The following is a 20,548-nucleotide window of genomic DNA, read 5'->3' on the forward strand; positions in this document are numbered from 1 at the left end:
GTCTATATACGGGGAGTGCCGCCTGTCTCTGTTGTACATGCAGTGTTCTATATACAGGGAGTGCCGCCTGTCTGTGCTGTGTTCTATATACGGGGAGTGCCGCCTGTCTGTGCTGTACGTGCAGTGTTCTATATACGGGGAGTGCCGCCTGTCTGTGCTGTGCGTGCAGTGTTCTATATACGGGGAGTGCCGCCTGTCTCTGCTGTACGTGCAGTGATCTATATACGGGGAGTGCCGCCTGTCTGTGCTGTGCGTGCAGTGTTCTATATACGGGGAGTGCCGCCTGTCTGTGCTGTACCTGCAGTGTTCTATATACGGGAGGCGCTGCCTGTCTCTACTGTACGTGCAGTGTTCTATATGTTCTATATACGGGGAGTGCCGCCTGTCTGTGCTGTACATGCAGTGTTCTATATACGGGGAGTGCCGCCTGTCACTGCTATACGTGCAGTGGTGTATATATGGGGAAGGCCGCCTGTCTGTGCTGTACGTGCAGTGGTGTATATACTGGGGGCGCCGCCTGTCTGTGCTGTACGTGCAGTGATCTATATACGGGGAGTGCCGCCTGTCTGTGCTGTGCGTGCAGTGTTCTATATACGGGGAGTGCCGCCTGTCTCTGCTGTGCGTGCAGTGTTCTATATACGGGGAGTGCCGCCTGTCTGTGCTGTGCGTGCAGTGATCTATATACGGGGAGTGCCGCCTGTCTCTGCTGTACGTGCAGTGTTCTATATACAGGGAGTGCCGCCTGTCTGTGCTGTACATTCAGTGTTCTATATACGGGGAGTGCCGCCTGTCTCTGCTGTACATGCAGTGTTCTCTATAATATTATTATTATTTATTTATATAGCACCATTAATTCCATGGTGCTGTACATGAGAAAGGGGTTACATACAGAGTTATAGGTATCGTTTACAGTAAACAGGTTTACAATGACAGACTGGTACAGAGGGGAGAGGACCCTGTCCTTGCAGACTTACATTCTATGGAATGTGGGGAGTGCCGCCTGTCTCTGCTGTACGTGCAGTGGTGTATATACGGGGAGTGCTGCCTGTCTGTGCTGCACGTGCAGTGTTCTATATACGGGGAGTGCCGCCTGTCTGTGCTGTACGTGCAGTGTTCTATATACGGGGAGTGCCGCCTGTCTGTGCTGTACGTGCAGTGTTCTATATACGGGGAGTGCCGCCTGTCTGTGCTGTACGTGCTGTGTTCTATATACGGGGAGTGCCGCCTGTCTGTGCTGTACGTGCAGTGTTCTATATACGGGGAGTGCCGCCTGTCTGTGCTATACGTGCAGTGGTCTATATACGGGGAGTGCCGCCTGTCTCTGTTGTACATGCAGTGTTCTATATACAGGGAGTGCCGCCTGTCTGTGCTGTGTTCTATATACGGGGAGTGCCGCCTGTCTGTGCTGTACGTGCAGTGTTCTATATACGGGGAGTGCCGCCTGTCTGTGCTGTGCGTGCAGTGTTCTATATACGGGGAGTGCCGCCTGTCTCTGCTGTACGTGCAGTGATCTATATACGGGGAGTGCCGCCTGTCTGTGCTGTGCGTGCAGTGTTCTATATACGGGGAGTGCCGCCTGTCTCTGCTGTGCGTGCAGTGTTCTATATACGGGGAGTGCCGCCTGTCTGTGCTGTGCGTGCAGTGATCTATATACGGGGAGTGCCGCCTGTCTCTGCTGTACGTGCAGTGTTCTATATACGGGAGTGCCGCCTGTCTGTGCTGTGCGTGCAGTGTTCTATATACGGGGAGTGCCGCCTGTCTCTGCTGTACGTGCAGTGTTCTATATACGGGGAGTGCCGCCTGTCTGTGCTGTACGTGCAGTGTTCTATATACGGGGAGTGCCGCCTGTCTATGATGTACATGCAGTGTTCTATATACGGGGAGTGCCGCCTGTCTGTGCTGTACCTGCAGTGTTCTATATACGGGGAGTGCCGCCTGTCTGTGCTGTGCGTGCAGTGTTCTATATACGGGGAGTGCCGCCTGTCTGCTGTGCGTGCAGTGTTCAATATACGGGGAGTGCTGCCTGTCTCTGCTGTACGTGCAGTGATCTATATACGGGGAGTGCCGCCTGTCTGTGCTGTACCTGCAGTGTTCTACATACGGGGAGTGCCGCCTGTCTGTGCTGTACGTGCTGTGTTCTATATACGGGGAGTGCCGCCTGTCTCTGCTGTACGTGCAGTGTTCTATATATACGGGGAGTGCCGCCTGTCTGTGCTGTGCGTGCAGTGTTCTATATACGGGGAGTGCCGCCTGTCTCTGCTGTACGTGCAGTGATCTATATACGGGGACTGCCGCCTGTCTGTTCTGTACGTGCAGTGATCTATATACGGGGAGTGCCGCCTGTCTGTGCTGTGCGTGCAGTGTTCTATATACGGGGAGTGCCGCCTGTCTGTGCTGTGCGTGCAGTGTTCTATATACGGGGAGTGCCGCCTGTCTGTGCTGTACGTGCAGTGTTCTATATACGGGGAGTGCCGCCTGTCTGTGCTGTACGTGCTGTGTTCTATATACGGGGAGTGCCGCCTGTCTGTGCTGTACGTGCAGTGTTCTATATACGGGGAGTGCCGCCTGTCTGTGCTATACGTGCAGTGGTCTATATACGGGGAGTGCCGCCTGTCTCTGTTGTACATGCAGTGTTCTATATACGGGGAGTGCCGCCTGTCTGTGCTGTGTTCTATATACGGGGAGTGCCGCCTGTCTGTGCTGTACGTGCAGTGTTCTATATACGGGGAGTGCCGCCTGTCTGTGCTGTACGTGCAGTGTTCTATATACGGGGAGTGCCGCCTGTCTGTGCTGTGTTCTATATACGGGGAGTGCCGCCTGTCTGTGCTGTACGTGCAGTGTTCTATATACGGGGAGTGCCGCCTGTCTCTGCTGTACGTGCAGTGATCTATATACGGGGAGTGCCGCCTGTCTGTGCTGTGCGTGCAGTGTTCTATATACGGGGAGTGCCGCCTGTCTGTGCTGTGCGTGCAGTGATCTATATATGGGGAGTGCCGCCTGTCTCTGCTGTGCGTGCAGTGTTCTATATACGGGGAGTGCCGCCTGTCTGTGCTGTACGTGCAGTGTTCTATATACGGGGAGTGCCGCCTGTCTGTGCTGTGCGTGCAGTGTTCTATATACGGGGAGTGCCGCCTGTCTGTGCTGTGCGTGCAGTGTTCTATATACGGGGAGTGCCGCCTGTCTGTGCTGTACGTGCAGTGTTCTATATACGGGGAGTGCCGCCTGTCTGTGCTGTACGTGCTGTGTTCTATATACGGGGAGTGCCGCCTGTCTGTGCTGTACGTGCAGTGTTCTATATACGGGGAGTGCCGCCTGTCTGTGCTATACGTGCAGTGGTCTATATACGGGGAGTGCCGCCTGTCTCTGTTGTACATGCAGTGTTCTATATACGGGGAGTGCCGCCTGTCTGTGCTGTGTTCTATATACGGGGAGTGCCGCCTGTCTGTGCTGTACGTGCAGTGTTCTATATACGGGGAGTGCCGCCTGTCTGTGCTGTACGTGCAGTGTTCTATATACGGGGAGTGCCGCCTGTCTGTGCTGTGTTCTATATACGGGGAGTGCCGCCTGTCTGTGCTGTACGTGCAGTGTTCTATATACGGGGAGTGCCGCCGGTCTCTGCTGTACGTGCAGTGTTCTATATACGGGGAGTGCCGCCTGTCTGTGCTGTACGTGCAGTGTTCTATATACGGGGAGTGCCGCCTGTCTGTGCTGTGCGTGCAGTGTTCTATATACGGGGAGTGCCGCCTGTCTCTGCTGTACGTGCAGTGATCTATATACGGGGAGTGCCGCCTGTCTGTGCTGTGCGTGCAGTGTTCTATATACGGGGAGTGCCGCCTGTCTGTGCTGTGCGTGCAGTGATCTATATATGGGGAGTGCCGCCTGTCTCTGCTGTGCGTGCAGTGTTCTATATACGGGGAGTGCCGCCTGTCTGTGCTGTACGTGCAGTGTTCTATATACGGGGAGTGCCGCCTGTCTCTGCTGTACGTGCAGTGTTCTATATACGGGGAGTGCCGCCTGTCTCTGCTGTACGTGCAGTGTTCTATATACGGGGAGTGCCGCCTGTCTGTGCTGTACGTGCAGTGTTCTATATACGGGGAGTGCCGCCTGTCTGTGCTGTACGTGCAGTGTTCTATATACGGGGAGTGCCGCCTGTCTGTGCTGTACGTGCAGTGTTCTATATACGGGGAGTGCCGCCTGTCTCTGCTGTACGTGCTGTGTTCTATATACGGGGAGTGCCGCCTGTCTGTGCTATACGTGCAGTGGTCTATATACAGGGAGTGCCGCCTGTCTCTGCTGTACGTGCAGTGTTCTATATACGGGGAGTGCCGCCTGTCTGTGCTGTACGTGCTGTGTTCTATATACGGGGAGTGCCGCCTGTCTCTGCTGTACGTGCAGTGGTCTATATACGGGGAGTGCCGCCTGTCTATGCTGTACGTGCAGTGTTCTATATACGGGGAGTGCCGCCTGTCTGTGCTGTACGTGCAGTGTTCTATATACGGGGAGTGCCGCCTGTCTCTGCTGTACGTGCAGTGGTCTATATACGGGGAGTGCCGCCTGTCTCTGCTGTACGTGCTGTGTTCTATATACGGGGAGTGCCGCCTGTCTGTGCTATACGTGCAGTGTTCTATATACGGGGAGTGCCGCCTGTCTCTGCTGTACGTGCCCTATTCTGTCGTGCTGCTCCCATCCTGGGCCACCGTTCTGTAATTTGCTGCTCCCATCCATATGCCCCATACACTGCTCCATAAAGGTTGATGGCCCCCATAAGATACTCCATACTATATGCCCCGTATGCTGCTCCATAAAGGTTTATGGCCCCCATAAGATGCTCCATTGTATTATATGCCCCGTATGCTGCTGCGATATATATATATAGATATATAGATAGATAGATATATATATATATATATATATAATCTATATATATATATCTATATATATATATAATCTATATATATATATCTATATATATATATATATATCTATATATATATATTTATATAACACTGCAGGTTCTGCAGAAAAATCTGCAGTTCTGCACTAAATCTGCATCGTGTGCAGGAGGATGAGTCGCGGCTCGGCCCGGGGCTGCGCTTCCCCCTGATCCGCCATCAGAGTGTGGAGGTCGTCTTCTACCTTTTTTGTCCGTTACCTGCGTCCAGTTGTCTTCTCATTTTGTAGTCGTTCACACTCGGCTAAATGTCACTTATCCTGTATCTGTACTGGTGATGTTCATATGTAAAGTATAATGTGTGAGCGTGAAGTCTCTGTGCACGGATTCTTTTTATGTCCGGTGTCCGTGTGGGATGCAGGGAGAAGAGACAAAGGTACAGCGCCAGTCCGAGAGGCACCTATAGATTTTTAGGGTTCTGCTGCACCCTGGAGTCCATAATAAGGGGTGTTACCCCAGTAGTGGACATCCCCTTTAACACGATGTGCCATCAGTTATTGGATAGCACGGTCCCAGCAAATAGATACTGCGGGGATGAGTGATTCCCATAGTAATGGACATCGTAGCTTTATGGTGAGCATGAGGCCAGTACGGTAGAACAGGATTTTAGAGACCATATAATGGGTCTTGAAAAAGATCTTTGGGATCGAAACGTCGCCACAGAAGGCAGAATAAATTGTGATTTATTTCACCAACATGTGAGGTTGGTGTTTTTCCTGCCAAGAGATGCAGAAACCTTGCATAAATTTCTGCGAGCAAATGCTCACTACCATTAACGAGTTTCTCACGGAGATGGTGGCGGTGATGTGCCCGGTTACAGGGGTTAGGAGTCTGGACTTGGGTTTATTGCTGCCCCAATAGTCTGCACTGAACTTTGGCTTCAGGGAGTTCCCTCTGCTTTATCTTTGTCTTCCGCTTATGATGCATTGCACTACTACTATTTAAAGGGAACCTGTCACCCCCAAAATGGAAGGTGAGCTAAGCCACTGGCATCAGGGGCTTATCTACAGCAGGGGTGTCAAACTGCATTCCTCAAGGGCTGCAGACAGGTCATGTTTTCAGGATTTCCTTGTACTGCACAGGTGATAATTTAATCACCTACACACATAATGATTACAGCACCTTGTGCAAAGCTAAGGAAATCTTGAAAACACGCATAGATTGCGGCCCTGGAGGAATGCAGTTTGACACCCCTGATCTACAGCATTCTGTAATGCTGTAGATAAGTCCCCGATGTATCCTGAAAGATGAGAAAAAGAGGTTAGATTATACTCACCCAGGGGCGGTCCGGTCCGGGGCCTCCCATCTTCATAGGATGATGTCTTCTTCTTGTCTTCATGCTACGGCGCAGGCGTACTTTGTCTGCCCTGTTGAGGGTAGAGCAATGTACTGCAGTGCGCAGGCGACGGGAAAGGTCAGAGAGGCCCAGCACCTGTGCCCTGCAGTACTTTGATCTGCCCTCAACAGGGCAAATCAGTACGACTGCGCCGTAGCCGTAGCATGAAGACAAGAAGAGGACGTCCTCCTATGAAGATGGGAGGCCCCGGACCGGACCGCGATGCCCATCGGACCGGGAACGCCCCTGGGTGAGTATAATATAACCTCTTTCTCATCTTTCAGGATACATTGGGGGCTTATCTACAGCATTACAGAATGCTATAGATAAGCCCCTGATGCCAGTGGCCTTGGCTCACCTTCCATTTTGGGGGTGACAGGTTCCCTTTAAAAGGATGATTGTGCGAGTCATCCTCCAGTATGGAAGGTGGAGGGGGCTGAAAATTAAAGAACATCAACCTGTTGCTTAGGCCTCTTTCACACTTCAGTCTTTTGGCGTCAGTCTGAAACCGCCATTTTCCTCAAATAGTGGATCCGCCATTTTTTTTTTATTATTTTTTTTTTTTTTGGCGGATCCGCTATTTTCCCATAGACATACATTAGTGACGGATTGTGGCGGATGGTCGTCCGTTCCATCCGCCATGTGACGGATCCGTCGAGATTTGTCATCTAGACATTGACGGACATTATAAAGTTTTTTTGTTTGCGCCGAAATGGCAGTTCGCGATGGATCCGTCACGTCCGCCATTCCATAGAATGGCCGCCTATGGGCGACGGATCCGTGGCGACCGTCATTTGGCGGATCCGTCACCCCAATCCGCTTTTTCAATTGCGCATGCTCCAAAAAGTAGATACTTTTCCCAGACAACCCCAAAGTAATGGATCCGTCAAAAAAACGGATCCGTTAGAACCGTTTTCTCAACAATTGTGACGGATTCGTCGAACCATCACTATGTCGGAGCAGATTGATGCCAAACAACTGAGGTGTGAAAGAAGCCTTAGTAAAAGCTCTGTGTCGATAGTCTGTGTTCGTTGGATTTCCATTTACTTTTCAAACGGCACATTTTTTACACTCGCCATGCGTGATCTTACAACCCTGGCTTGCTATACATTGTATAATCAGATTGCACAAGCTCCTCTACCACCTCGGAGAGTTTGCTCCCACAAAAGGCCAAATTCCCCTGCGAGAGCGCACTGTCACAGCTGGAATACCCATTTTTAATGTGGTCACATGACGCGTGCAGGTGTAAGGGGCGACCTCGGGGTAACCGCACCATACCCGCAGGTTCTGGCTGTCCTACGCTGCCGGCACCCTTCTGCAAAAGACGTGATCCCAGCAGTGTAACCGCTTGGATACAATTGTCGGTAGTGGCATGTAAGTTGGGTCTTAATAGTATGAACACTGGGTCAGTACACAGCAATTCCCTCATCGTAGGATCATGGTTTTTCTATTTGGGGTCAAAAAAAAAATTTTTTTTTAAACTAACCCTTTCTCCCCCCACAAAATATAAGTTTCAAACTCCCTTTTTTTCCCTCATTTGTGTTGAAAAACATATTAAAAAAAATATCACTGTATCTGTAAAAGCCCAAAATATTAAAATTTGTCTCCTTAAAACTGCCTGAATTGCTGAGTTTGGTCACCTTATCTCTGCCAAAGAAATGCATTAGAGATTGAAAAGTGTACATGTACACCGTAAATTGTACCAATAGAAATTACAGCTCCAACATGTATTGAACATGAACATACTTAACTGAAATGTATTTAATACTTGGCACAAAAACCTTTGTCAGTGATGACACCTTCAAGATGCGTCCTGTATGGAGAAACTAGTCGCAGGCATTGCTCAGGTGTGATTTTGGCCCATTCTTCCACACAAACACTCTTCAAATCCTAAAGGTCACGTGGGCTCCTTCTATGGACTCTTAGCCCTAAATAATGCCATTTAAAAAAGAAAAATGCCGTTGGTTTAATAATTGCCAGATGGAATAAATTGCTTTCTTTTGGTTTATGTAATGATTTGTATTTTTATTTATTTTTTTCTATGTTCTCTTTCAGGTGTTGTGGAAGGCGACCTGTCGGCTGTGGAGGCGTACAAGACGTCGGGAGGAGACATCGCTCGGCAACTCTCTGCCGATGAAGTCCGTCTCTTGAACCGCCCGTCGGCCTTTGATGTGGGTTACACTCTGGTGCACCTATCTATTCGCTTCCAGAGGCAGGACATGCTGGCCATACTTCTAACTGAAGTGAGCAGCTTTTCTCGTCGGGATTGGTGCTCTGTTCCTTCCTGTAAATGATGTCGGATCTGTGATCTCGCGCCGATGATTTGCTCAGACTGTAGTGCAGTGGAATCGTCGTAGGGAATACTACAATATTATTATTTCATGGCTCTTTTCAGGCTGATGTTTCCTCGTTGATGAGTTGTTCCGGGTTTCTCATACCATCTGACTCCTGTGGGGCTTTTATGATTCCAGGTGTCTCAGCATGCAGCCAAATGTATCCCCGCCATGGTGTGTCCCGAGCTCACCGAGCAAATCCGGAGGGAAATCGCAGCTTCCATGCATCAGAGGAAAGGAGACTTCGCTTGCTACTTCCTAACAGACCTCGTAACGTTCACTTTACCCGCAGGTAGTTAATTACCTTCCGCTCATCTCGTATGGAGCGCCAACATATTCTGTAGTGCAGTACGTAGATGGCTTCCATCATTCCATGTCACTTATAAAGCTAAATTCAATCATTTTCACGTCTGGTGTGGATATTTCCACGGCGAATCTGCGCAGGTTTGGTGCAAAGCTTGAAATCCGCACAAAGAATTGTCAAAAGGAAAAACCCCTGTGCCGCAGGACAAAACTGTCTGCACGGTGGAGATAAGATTTCTTTAAACCTCCTGTACTGTGGAATTTCAGTAGGCAAATTTGCGTGGAAAATCCAAACCATGTGTGAAGGAAGCGTAGCCTTGCACAAGGCCGTATTTTCACCCCAAGTGCGATCCGACAAAACATTGGATCACATCCAGACAAATCATTCTATGGGGCTGTGCATATGTCCGATTTTTTTTTTTTTTTTTTTTTTTTTTTTTTTTTTGGTATGTATGTATATATTTTTTTTTTTCTTTGTACCGGACCAAGGAAAAAGTGGCCGAATGCCAGAGTTTGATCTTGATATTCGGGTCACACTTGGCCATGCATATTGATGAGTTCGTGGAAAATATCCGTCTGTTCTCGGCTGGTGTTTGAGTGCAGTCCGATTTCCACGGACTGTCAGAATGGAGAAGATGGATTTTTTTTTTTTCTCCATCTTCTCCTCATCCGAGGAGAATCTGATTACACTGTGAGTGACTGTGAAATTATGATGGATTGATCGGCCAAAGCATCTCCAATATGGTCAGCTGGTATTCCCGGTAGGTAGTGGGCAGTATCTACCAAAACCAGTCCAAGGCAGGACAACCGGCAACCTAGCAATGGGTTCTTGGGCAACCAAGGCTCAGATGTGGAGAGCAGAGGGTTACCGGTCTGGTCCCCTCTGACAGAAGAGCTAGTGTAAACTTCTAGAAAGATGCCAGAACTTAGAGCAGCTCATTCTCAGATATTTGTCACTTATCGTTGGCTTTTTCTTATTTCTGCAGAGATAGTCTTCTTGTTACTGGCTGAGTGTTTGCTCTCACTTCTGTCTGCAGATATAGAGGATCTTCCTCCTTCTGTTCAGGAGAAGCTGTTTGATGACGTTCTGGACCGGGATGTTCAGAAAGGTAATTTTTCTGCTGCTTTGTACAAACCTTCCCGCTGTCATCCATCATGAATTCACCCTCTGCATCCTGTATTCCAGAACTCGAGGAGGAATCTCCCATTATTAACTGGTCACTTGAGCTGGGGACCCGTCTGGACAGCAGACTTTATGCACTTTGGAACCGCACTGCAGGCGATTGCCTGCTGGACTCCGTACTACAAGCAACCTGGGGCATCTACGACAAGGACTCGGTGCTAAGGAAGGCCCTGCATGACAGCCTCCACGACTGCTCCCACTGGTGAGGGCGCTGGGGACCCCTTGCAGCTCCTATTTGATGCTGCTCGCTTTAATGTCCTCCTGTTAATTCCACTTCATGGTGTTTTGTTTCCTCTCTCAAATTTGATCTCCGAATTCTTCTCTTTAGGTTGATGATTTTCATGCGTTTCTTTTTTTTTTTATTAACAATAACGGCTTTGATTTTTTTTTTCTCTGTTTACTCATCGTCCCTTTTGTGTATTTAGGTTTTACAGCCGTTGGAAGGAGTGGGAGTCTTGGTACTCGCAGAGCTTTGGACTACACTTCTCTCTAAGAGAGGAACAATGGCAGGAAGACTGGGCGTTTATTCTTTCACTAGCTAGCCAGGTAAGCGGTAGGAATTACTCGTGGGATTTATGTAATGGGCACAGAAATCTCACATTATCCAATGAGTGAGACTTTAATTCACACGTTCAGCATGTATCTCTGCTCACGTAACCCTGACATGTGCAGAAGAGCGTTCACACCTTTACAACACCAAATATTGGGTTATATAATAATATGGCTGCCAGTACGGGATTCCACAGAAAATCTTTGGTTTGTGTTTTAATATGTGCAGTGCAACATAAACCATGTGGATCTGCACTCACAGTCCCTTAGTCTCCTCTCTGGCTATATAGGCACGGTCTCTATAAACCACATGAATCTCCACTGCAATCCCTTACTCGCTCTCCTATCCTCTCTGTCTATATAGGCACGGTCTCTATAAACCACATGAATCTCCACTGCAGTCCCTTACGCACGGTCTCTATAAACCACATGGATCTGTACTCTCAATCCCTTACTCACTCTCGCCTCTTTCTATATAGGCACGGTCTCTATAAACCACATGGATCTCCACTGGCAATCCCTTACTCTCCTATCCTCTGTCTATATAGGCACGGTCTCTATAGACCACATGGATCTATACTCTCAATCCCTTACTCACTCTCGCCTCTGTCTATATAGGCACGGTCTCTATAAACCACATGAATCTCCACTGGCAGTCCCTTATGCACGGTCTCTATAAACCACATGGATCTATACTCTCAATCCCTTACTCACTCTCGCCTCTGTCTATATAGGCACGGTCTCTATAAACCACATGGATCTCCACTGGCAGTCCCTTATGCACGGTCTCTATAAACCACATGGATCTATACTCTCAATCCCTTACTCACTCTCGCCTCTGTCTATATAGGTACGGTCTCTATAAATCACATGGATCTCCACTGCAATCCCTTACTCACTCTCGCCTCTGGCTATATAGACATTGTCTGTTTATAGAATGTATTAGGCCAATTTCACATGTCTGACAATCGGCGTACAGACCGGCCGTAGCTCTCCTGATATTTACATTCTTCTTTGTATATATTTTATGCATCGTATAAGGCAGTTTATTATTCTCCTTTTTTTTTTCTTTTTCTTTTAGCCAGGGGCAAGCCTGGAGCAAACGCACATCTTTGTTCTTGCGCATATTCTCAGAAGACCAATCATAGTATATGGAGTGAAATATTACAAGAGCTTCCGTGGGGAGACGTTGGGATACACTCGTTTTCAAGGTATAACTAATGTCAGCTGCATCACATCAGTAAGATACAGACATGTAGGTACATGAGCCGGCTGCACACGGACTGAGCAGAGCATGGCTTACGTTTGCGTTTTGCCTTAGTTAGAGGAACTCTACTTGGTCATGTGGCCGGCAGGCATTGTTCCCCCCCCCCCACCTACACACACTATAGAGACAAAGCCGTCAGTCTGTGTCAGGTGCGCAGAGAACCAATAGCTCATAAAATAGAGCGGATTCCATAGTGTGCGGACATTACGTATTATAGACCTTTAATATATTAAGTATAGAAAGTGTTAAATACTTATAGATGCAACTGTTTTCTTGGCTCCGACATTGTGTCGCCATCATGGGAGACCTGCTACGACCCGACACAAAAACCCACATTTACTGTAACTGCTGCTTCCCCAGTCCCTGAAGTTCGGGACCGCCGGAGAGAGGACGCGGCTTCTGCATTGTTCTTCTTTCTCCAGTCGCTTACTAGGATCAATCCAGTGATAACAGCAATGTAAATTAAAGCATGAAAATGTGAAAAGTACTCAAAAGTCCAATAACCGTGTGCCATGCCATGGCTTTTTTTTTTTTTTTCCTCTTTTGTCAGGAGTGTATTTGCCACTTTTGTGGGAGCAGAGTTTTTGCTGGAAAAGCCCAATTGCTTTGGGCTACACGAGGGGACACTTCTCAGCTCTGGTAGCGATGGAGAACGATGGCTATGACAATCGAGGGGCCGGTGCAAATCTAAACACAGACGACGACGTAACGGTTACATTTCTGCCACTTGTGGACAGTGAACGGAAGCTCCTGCACATTCACTTCCTGTCGGCGCAAGAGGTAAGCGGATGCGCGGGCCGTGCTGTTCTGCCTTTGTAAGCTGTGCGCTGATTACATGGGGATCGGGAGGGTGGCTTTGATCGGGGGTGGGGGAGTGGCACTGATTACATGGGCATGGGGGTAGCGCTGATTACACGGGGATGGAGGGGGTGGCACTGATTACACAGGGATGGGGGGGTGCTGATTACACGGGGATGGGGGTAGCCCTGATTACACTGGGATGGAGGAGGTGGTGCTGATTACACGGGGATGGGGGGTGGTGCTGATTTCACAGGGATGGAGGGGGTGGCGCTGATTGCACGGGGATGGAGGGGGTGGTGCTGATTACACGGGGATGGAGGGGGTGGCGCTGATTACACGGGGGAGGAGGGGGTGGCGCTGATTACACGGGATGGAGGGGGTGGCGCTGATTACACGGGATGGAGGACCTGGCGCTGATTACACGGGATGGAGGGGGTGGCGCTGATTACACGGGGATGGGGGAGGGGCGCTGATTACACGGGATGGAGGGGGTGGCGCTGATTACACAGGGATGGGGGAGGGGCGCTGATTACACGGGGATGGGGGAGGGGTGCTGATTACACGGGGATGGGGAGGGGCGCTGATTACACGGGGATGGGGGAGGGGCGCTGATTACACGGGATGGAGGGGGTGGCGCTGATTACACGGGATGGAGGGGGTGGCGCTGATTACACAGGGATGGGGAGGGGTGCTGATTACACAGGGAGGATAGGGGTGGCACTGATTACACGGGGATGGGGGAGGGGCGCTGATTACATGGGGGGATAGGGGTGGCACTGATTACACGGGGGTGAGGCGCTGATTGAGCCCAGAAGCGACCCGAGGGTTCTTTGTAATTCCTGCATCTTCATTGCTTTATTATAAAAATGTTAATCCTTGTACACTCATAACTTCCGGTGTAATATCAGTGGATGCAATTTAGCTTAAAATGCGCCGGACATGTCTGAATTTTTTTTTTGTGGAGGAATTGAATAGAAGCCCCAGTAAATGCTGAACCATTATTTTCCTGTTCCCGTTTTGTATATATTTCTCTGCCCTTGTTCCCCTCATTGACCCCAGCTCCTGTCGGCCCCGTTGGTGGGGGGTACATGTGGATTGGGTATGCCCCTATATTCCTTTCTTGCATTTTCTATGAATGTTATACATAAATGCTTTTTGTCTCTTCAGCTCGGGAACGAGGACCAGCAGGAAAAGCTCCTGCGAGAATGGTTGGACTGTTGTGTGACTGAAGGCGGCGTGTTGGTAGCCATGCAGAAAAGCTCACGCCGTCGTAACCACCCACTAGTGACGCAGATGGTGGAAAAATGGCTAGATGGTTACCGTCAGATCCGCCCATGCACGTCCCTGTCTGACGGCGAGGAGGATGAAGACGACGAGGACGAGTGAGACGTAGGCTCCAGTGTTGAAGGCTTTAATGTCTGAACCGCACGTGATGTGGATCATGACTGGGACCTGAGGTAATGGGACCCTGCCTCAACCACTTGAGGCCGGACACAGGGAGGAATGCTCGAGCCCACCTAATCCTGAGGACATGGCACCTGTAGACGAAGACCTCCTTGGCATTGAGACTGGACACTGTTTTTCATTTTGCCTCTCCCTCTGGGTTGTAAATCTTGGCGTATAATGCATGTGTTGTGCAATGGTGGGGGGAGAGTAATTCGAAGGTGAAAAAAAAAAATATCCCGTGGTCAACCCATAAGTATAGTGGGCTGGTCACTTTTTTGCTTTCCCCTAGTTCCTGACTTTTTTTTTTTTTTTTTTCTTTTTAATTAGCAAAAGCTTCTGTTTCCCTCCTCACTTATTTTAATTTTGTCCCTCACTTGATTTTAACCCTGGCATTACTAGACAGGCCGAGCTTTGTATATTGCACAGTTACAGACAAATGGCTTGTGTCTGTCTTCAGCAATAAAGGGGTTAATCATTTACATTTTAAGCTTCTGTACACACAGGGTAAGAACACAGAATCGAGGCTCTGCCTTCCTGCACAAGGCTGATGCACAGCGACGCTCTCAGATGTCAGACACCAGCCGTATGGATTTTATTTTCCTTAAACTTTTTTTTAGTGGTATTGAAGTAGTTAAGGATTGACTGGAGCAAAGTTGATTTATTTTTTTTTCCCTTCCCCTTTTAAGTCGGCGTTTTGCTTCATATTTCCTCTGTCACCCAATTTTTTTTTTTTTGTCCTTAAATATATTTATTTGTCCCGTGCCACTTGTTTCCCCCCACCCCGCTCACATGCAGGAATTAGGCTCTAAAGCGATTGTGTGCAGTTTTCCAGCTTGGACTTTATTGCGAATGTGGCACAAATACATCGTCTTGCTGTGAATATCTCGCACTGATTTCTGTGTCACTTTGTCCCTTAATTTGAGCTGCGAGGACATAACTTTGGATAAAAGCCACATGTCACTAGGGAAGGGGTCCTACTCATCTATTGCATTACCAATATGGCATAGCTTACTAAATATCTGCAAGCGAGTCAATGACCACATCCTATAGGGCCCATCAGCCAGCTCGTTCATGTCCCCCATCCTTCAGTAGACCCTGGAGAAAGGCCCCAAGACTCGTTCCTCTTGATTTGAGAGCATCTGAAAGTTTCTATGAACGAAAACTAAACTTAATCAATATTTTCGTTAATCAAGAACAGTTCGTCCTCGCTGTTGGGCCTCATTTTACCTTGTGTTCTAGTCTTGTTTCTCCATGAATACCACTGACAGATTAGGACCAATTTTTTTTTTTTATGGCAATGAGAAACCAAATGCTGAAATTAAGGTCCAGCAAAATTGATTTAAAAAAATTCTAAAGTTTATTATCAGAGGCTGTAGGAGAGAGATATACTCCAAAAACACAACTTGTGTTGCATATGGAACTCAACGAGGCAAAGGAATAGGCAATAAAAAAAAAATGCACAGATGTTATTATTGGATTATAAAAAAAAAAAGTGAGAAACAACCTAAAATCTCATGCAGGCATCCATGGAACATGTCCAGACTAGAGCTGTTCCAAATTATTATGCAAATTGGATTTAAGTGTCAATGATGTACAGTCATTTTTTTTGGTTTTTCAAATAAATCCATGGATGGTTTGTGTATCGGGATCATGGATATCAATGTCAAACACCTGTGATAATTAGTTTGCTAAGTAAGCCCAATTAAATGGAACCTGTCACCCCCAAAATGGAAGTTGAGCTAAGCCCAACAGCCTCAGGGGCTTATCTACAGCATTCTGTAATGCTGTAAATAAGCCCCCGATGTATCCTGAAAGATGAGAAAAAGAGGTTAGATTATACTCACCCAGGGGCGGTCCCGCTGCAGTGGGTGTCGCAGGCCAGCGCCTCCCATCTTCTTACGATGACGTCCTCTTCTGGTCTTCATGTTGTGGCTCCGACGCAGGCGTACTTTATCAGCCCTGTTGAGGGCAGAGCAAAGTACTGCAGTGCGCAGGTGCCGGGAAAGCTCAGAGAGGTCCGGCGCACTGCAGTACTTTGCTCTGCCCTCAACAGGGCTGATAACGCTGCAGCTCCGGCGCAGGCATACTTTAAGACAAGAAAAGGACGTCATCCTATGAAGATGGGAGGCCCTGGACTGGACCGCGCTGCCCATCGGACCGGACCGCAGTGGGACCGCCCCTGGGTGAGTATAATCTAACCACTTTTTGTCATCTTTCAGGTTACTTCCGACAAAGGAAGTAATGGCGGCGTTAATGGACTGTGTTATGCTGCGGTGTAACGTAGTCTGTCTAACGGACGCCTGCAACGCTATGTGAACCCAGCCTTAGAAGGATGTTCCACATTATTAATCAACCTCAGGTTTCAAGCAATTATGTGAAAGAAAAAAGTTCTCTCTGTTGTCGAAAAGTGTCAAATACTGCATTGTCTTGGACAAGGTATGAAAACATTTACAGTACAGACCAAAGTTTGGACATACCTTCTCATTTAAAGATTTTTCTGTATTTTCATGACTATGAAAATTGTACATTCACACTGAAGGTATCAAAACTATGAATTGACACATGTGGAATTATATACTTAACAAAAAAGTGTGAAACAACTGAAATTATGTCTTATATTCTAGGTTCTTCAAAGTAGCCACCTTTTGCTTTGATGACTGCTTTGCACACTCTTGGCATTCTCTTTTTTTTTGTTTAAATAGTTTTTTTATTGAAAGCAAACATGCACAATACAATTTATGCACTGTCCAGTATTTTACAAAAATTTTAACATTTTCCAAACCCCCAACAATCCCAACCATACCCAAACCTCCCCCTCCCGACAGCTCCTTCCCAGTTATACTTTTGTTACCAGTATTGATGGTTCTTTGAGCCATTTGAATCACTTATGTCCGCTTGTTCTTTAGCACTCTCTTCCTTTCAGAGGCTCTCACTCTCCCATTTCCCATAACTACTCATCCCAGCTCGAGCCACGGAGACCACATTTTGTCAAACGTTTCTATTTTCCCACGTCTTTTATAGACCCCCTTTTCCAGATTGAGACCATGTTTAACATAATTCAGGAATTCACCCCTTGTAGGCGGTTCCTCCTTGATCCAGTTCCTTGCTATTACCTTCCTTGCCATGTATAATAGCCTAGCTATTGCTATCTTCCAGATGTTATCCACTCTAATTTCCTCTACATATCCTAGTATACACACTATCGGATCTCTCGGCACTCTGCATTTATACGCCCCTTCCACACGGCTCATTACCACCAACCAGAAAGCAACCAGTCTTGGACATGTCCACATCATGTGGTATATTCCTGCATTCCCAGTCTTACATCTCGGGCATTCAGAGTCAGCACGCAACCCCGCTCTGCACAACACTTCCGGTGATTTATAGACTCTGTGCAAGATGTACAGCTGCGATAGTCTATACGGCTCGCTCAGCGACACTCGTGGAACCGACTCCAACACCGACTCCCAGGTTTCATCCTCCATTGGGCCTAAATCTCTTTCCCATTTCGCTCTCGCTTTTAAAGGGAAGTCTAACAAATATGCATGTAGAAGGTCCTTATAAAGGGTGGTAATGACTCCCCTTGTGGACCCTTCCCCACACACGTATTCCAGAACTATGTCCTCTTGGATCTCAACACCACCGCCCCTGTTTTGAGCTTTAAAAGCATGTTTCATCTGAGCATATTGATATTCCCCAGTCGGTCTCAGTCCAAACTCCCCTTGCAGCTGCGAAAAGGACTTTAATCCTCGTTGTTGAACTATCTGAGCCACCAAGTGGATTCCTTTGGCCCTCCACTCCGTCAGCACTCCAAGGGCCGCAAACTCAACCAAATTATTATTAAACCATATCGGTGTAAATTTAGTCAGCCCCGTAACCCCCCGAATCTGTCGCAGTCTGGTCCATAATTTATATATCAAAAACATAGTTGGGTATAATTTCCCCAATACTCCCAAGGAACCATCCTCCAGACACTGCGCTACCGGTCGTCGGTCTGTCACCCTCTCCATCAAGTGCTGTACCGCACTGGAGGACACCTCCCGTGCCCAGCCCTTCAAATGTTGGCTCTGGGCTGCAAGAAAGTATAACTCAGGATTGGGTAAAGCCAATCCTCCATCTTCCTTGGGTCGCTGAAGCGTCTCCAGGCGAATACGTGGGTACCGCCTCCCCCATATCAGACTTCTAAATAGAGCATTAATCTGCCGGAATTTCCCACGTGGAATCCAAACTGGCGCGTTATGTAGGACGTAGAGTAATTTGGGCATCAGAACCATTTTAATTAGATTAACCCTCCCCACCACCGATAAGTGCAATTTATTCCATGCATCCACTTTTGCTTTAAGGGCGCCCACGAGAGGTGTCAAATTCCTATACAGAAACTCTGTAACTGGCATCGAGATCCATATTCCCAGGTATCTGAAAAGGGATACTACCCTAAGCCGCCCCTCTCCCAATGGCTCACTTCTGCTCTCCTCCACCCCATCCACCTCAAAGAGGACCGATTTATCCCAGTTTATCCTCAATCCCGATAAGTCTCCAAATTTCCCAACGATCTCGATAGCCCCATTCAAGGCTTCATCCGGGTCCGCTAGGAACAGTAGGATGTCGTCTGCATATAACGCAATCTTCTCCTCAACACTCCCATAACTGAACCCAGGGACTTCATCCGACTGTCGGATCTTGGCGGCCAATGGCTCCACAGCTAAGGCAAACAGAAGGGGCGACAGTGGGCAACCCTGCCTCGTACCTCTGGCCAGCTTTATAGGCTGAGAAAGTTCCCCATTCACTCTAATTCTAGCTGTTGGTAGTGAATATAACAGTTGAGTCCACGCCACAAATTGCGGGCCAATACCCATACATTTCAACACCCGCCAGAGATATCCCCACTCCACACTGTCAAACGCCTTATGGGCGTCCAAGGATGCAATAACCCTTCGGCCACAATTGTCAGACTTCAGCTGCAGGTTCATATGCAGCCTCCGCAGATTAACCGCTGTAGATCTGTCAGGCATAAAACCAGACTGATCCGGATGCACAAGGTTAGTAATGACACTAGACAGACGGGTAGCTAACACCTTGGCCAAGAGTTTGACATCAATGGTTAACAGAGAGATTGGCCGATATGACTCAGGCTTCCCCAGATCCTTATCCTCCTTCGGAATAACCACTATAATAGCCTCCCTCATAGATGCTGGGAGATACCCTTTACATCCAGCCTCCTCCAGTACTAACTTTAATCTGGGAATCAGCACTTCCTCCAAACTTTTATAGATTTCGGCTGGTAACCCATCAACCCCAGGTGCCTTCCCATTGGCCATAGACTTCAGCGCCCGACTCAGTTCCTCCTCGGTGATAGGGGCATCGAGGCTCACCCTATCCTCCTCACTCAATTTCGGAAGACCCAGACTCTCAAGGAAAGTCTCCGTATCTCCGGCTGACTCATTGACCCTGGAGGAATATAAGTCCGCGTAAAAGTCCGCAAAGACCTTTATAATATCAGGTGTTTCAGATACCCTGCTCCCCCCATCCGAAACCAACGAGTGTACATATGAGGTACTACGCTGAGCCGCGGCTACCACCGATAGCATGTGTCCCACTGTTTCTCCCTCCTGAAAATAAGCCACCCTCTGAAACTCCCGCTTCCTTTCAGCTTTTCCCAGCAGAATCTTTTCCATACAATTTTGCGCTGTTCTCAACCTTTTCTCTGCCTCGGAGGTCCCCAGTACTACCATCTCGTCCTCCGCGGCTTTCAACTCTTCCAATGCCACTCTCTCCGCTTCCCCTGTCCTCCTCTTACACCTACTAATGTCTCTAAAAAGTAGCCCTCTCAGGTACGCTTTCATTGCATCCCAAACAGTCAGAGCATCAGTACTCCCATCATTTAACGCAAAGAATTCCGTCACCTCCTTCCCTATACCGTCCAAGTCAATACTCTGTAACCAGTTAGGATGGATCTTCCATTCTCTCCCGCTTGTAGTCCGTGTCCCCAACAACCTAACCTCCACCTCAATTGGACTATGATCCGAAAGGGCCCTCGGCAGATAACGCACCTCCCCCACCATTGTGTCCAACAGGCGGTTACCCAGTGCCATATCAATTCTGGATAGCGTAGCATGAGCCGGCGAATAGCACGAGTATCCTCTCTCCCCAACATGTCTGACTCTCCATAGATCAATCATGCCTAATTCACGCACATAGGTTCCAAATGTTGTAGTGTGCCCCTCCGACCTATTCTGGGCGTTCTTATTTTTATCCCAAAAGTCATCGCATATATTGTTCAAATCCCCAATAATTAAGAGTGGCAGTGGTTCCCATCGTTCCACCCTCTCCAATACCTCCCTGATCTTCTTACTTGAATATGGAGGTGGAATATACATTG

At 48.2% G+C, this 20,548-nt stretch overlaps 1 protein-coding gene across 2 annotated transcripts in view; it reads left to right on the forward strand.

Annotated features, from left to right (window-relative positions):
• The window catches only part of ZRANB1 (zinc finger RANBP2-type containing 1), a 55,239-nt gene extending 39,428 nt beyond the window's left edge, over positions 1 to 15,811 (forward strand). Inside the window, exons 3-10 of one of the 2 annotated variants that reach the window (XM_069753883.1) lie at positions 8,343 to 8,530; positions 8,759 to 8,912; positions 9,961 to 10,032; positions 10,110 to 10,308; positions 10,532 to 10,652; positions 11,737 to 11,866; positions 12,473 to 12,702; positions 13,891 to 15,811. In XM_069753883.1, the coding sequence (XP_069609984.1) occupies positions 8,343 to 8,530; positions 8,759 to 8,912; positions 9,961 to 10,032; positions 10,110 to 10,308; positions 10,532 to 10,652; positions 11,737 to 11,866; positions 12,473 to 12,702; positions 13,891 to 14,109 (1,313 nt within the window). In that variant the 3' untranslated portion in view covers positions 14,110 to 15,811. The remainder of the gene's footprint in view (positions 1 to 8,342; positions 8,531 to 8,758; positions 8,913 to 9,960; positions 10,033 to 10,109; positions 10,309 to 10,531; positions 10,653 to 11,736; positions 11,867 to 12,472; positions 12,703 to 13,890) is intronic. The other variant, XM_069753884.1, reaches the window with a different exon arrangement.
• Positions 15,812 to 20,548: the final 4,737 nt, after the last annotated feature.

The sequence above is a fragment of the Ranitomeya imitator genome, chromosome 2 (genome assembly GCF_032444005.1).
Source record: "Ranitomeya imitator isolate aRanImi1 chromosome 2, aRanImi1.pri, whole genome shotgun sequence".
Classification (NCBI taxonomy): Eukaryota; Metazoa; Chordata; class Amphibia; order Anura; family Dendrobatidae; genus Ranitomeya; species Ranitomeya imitator.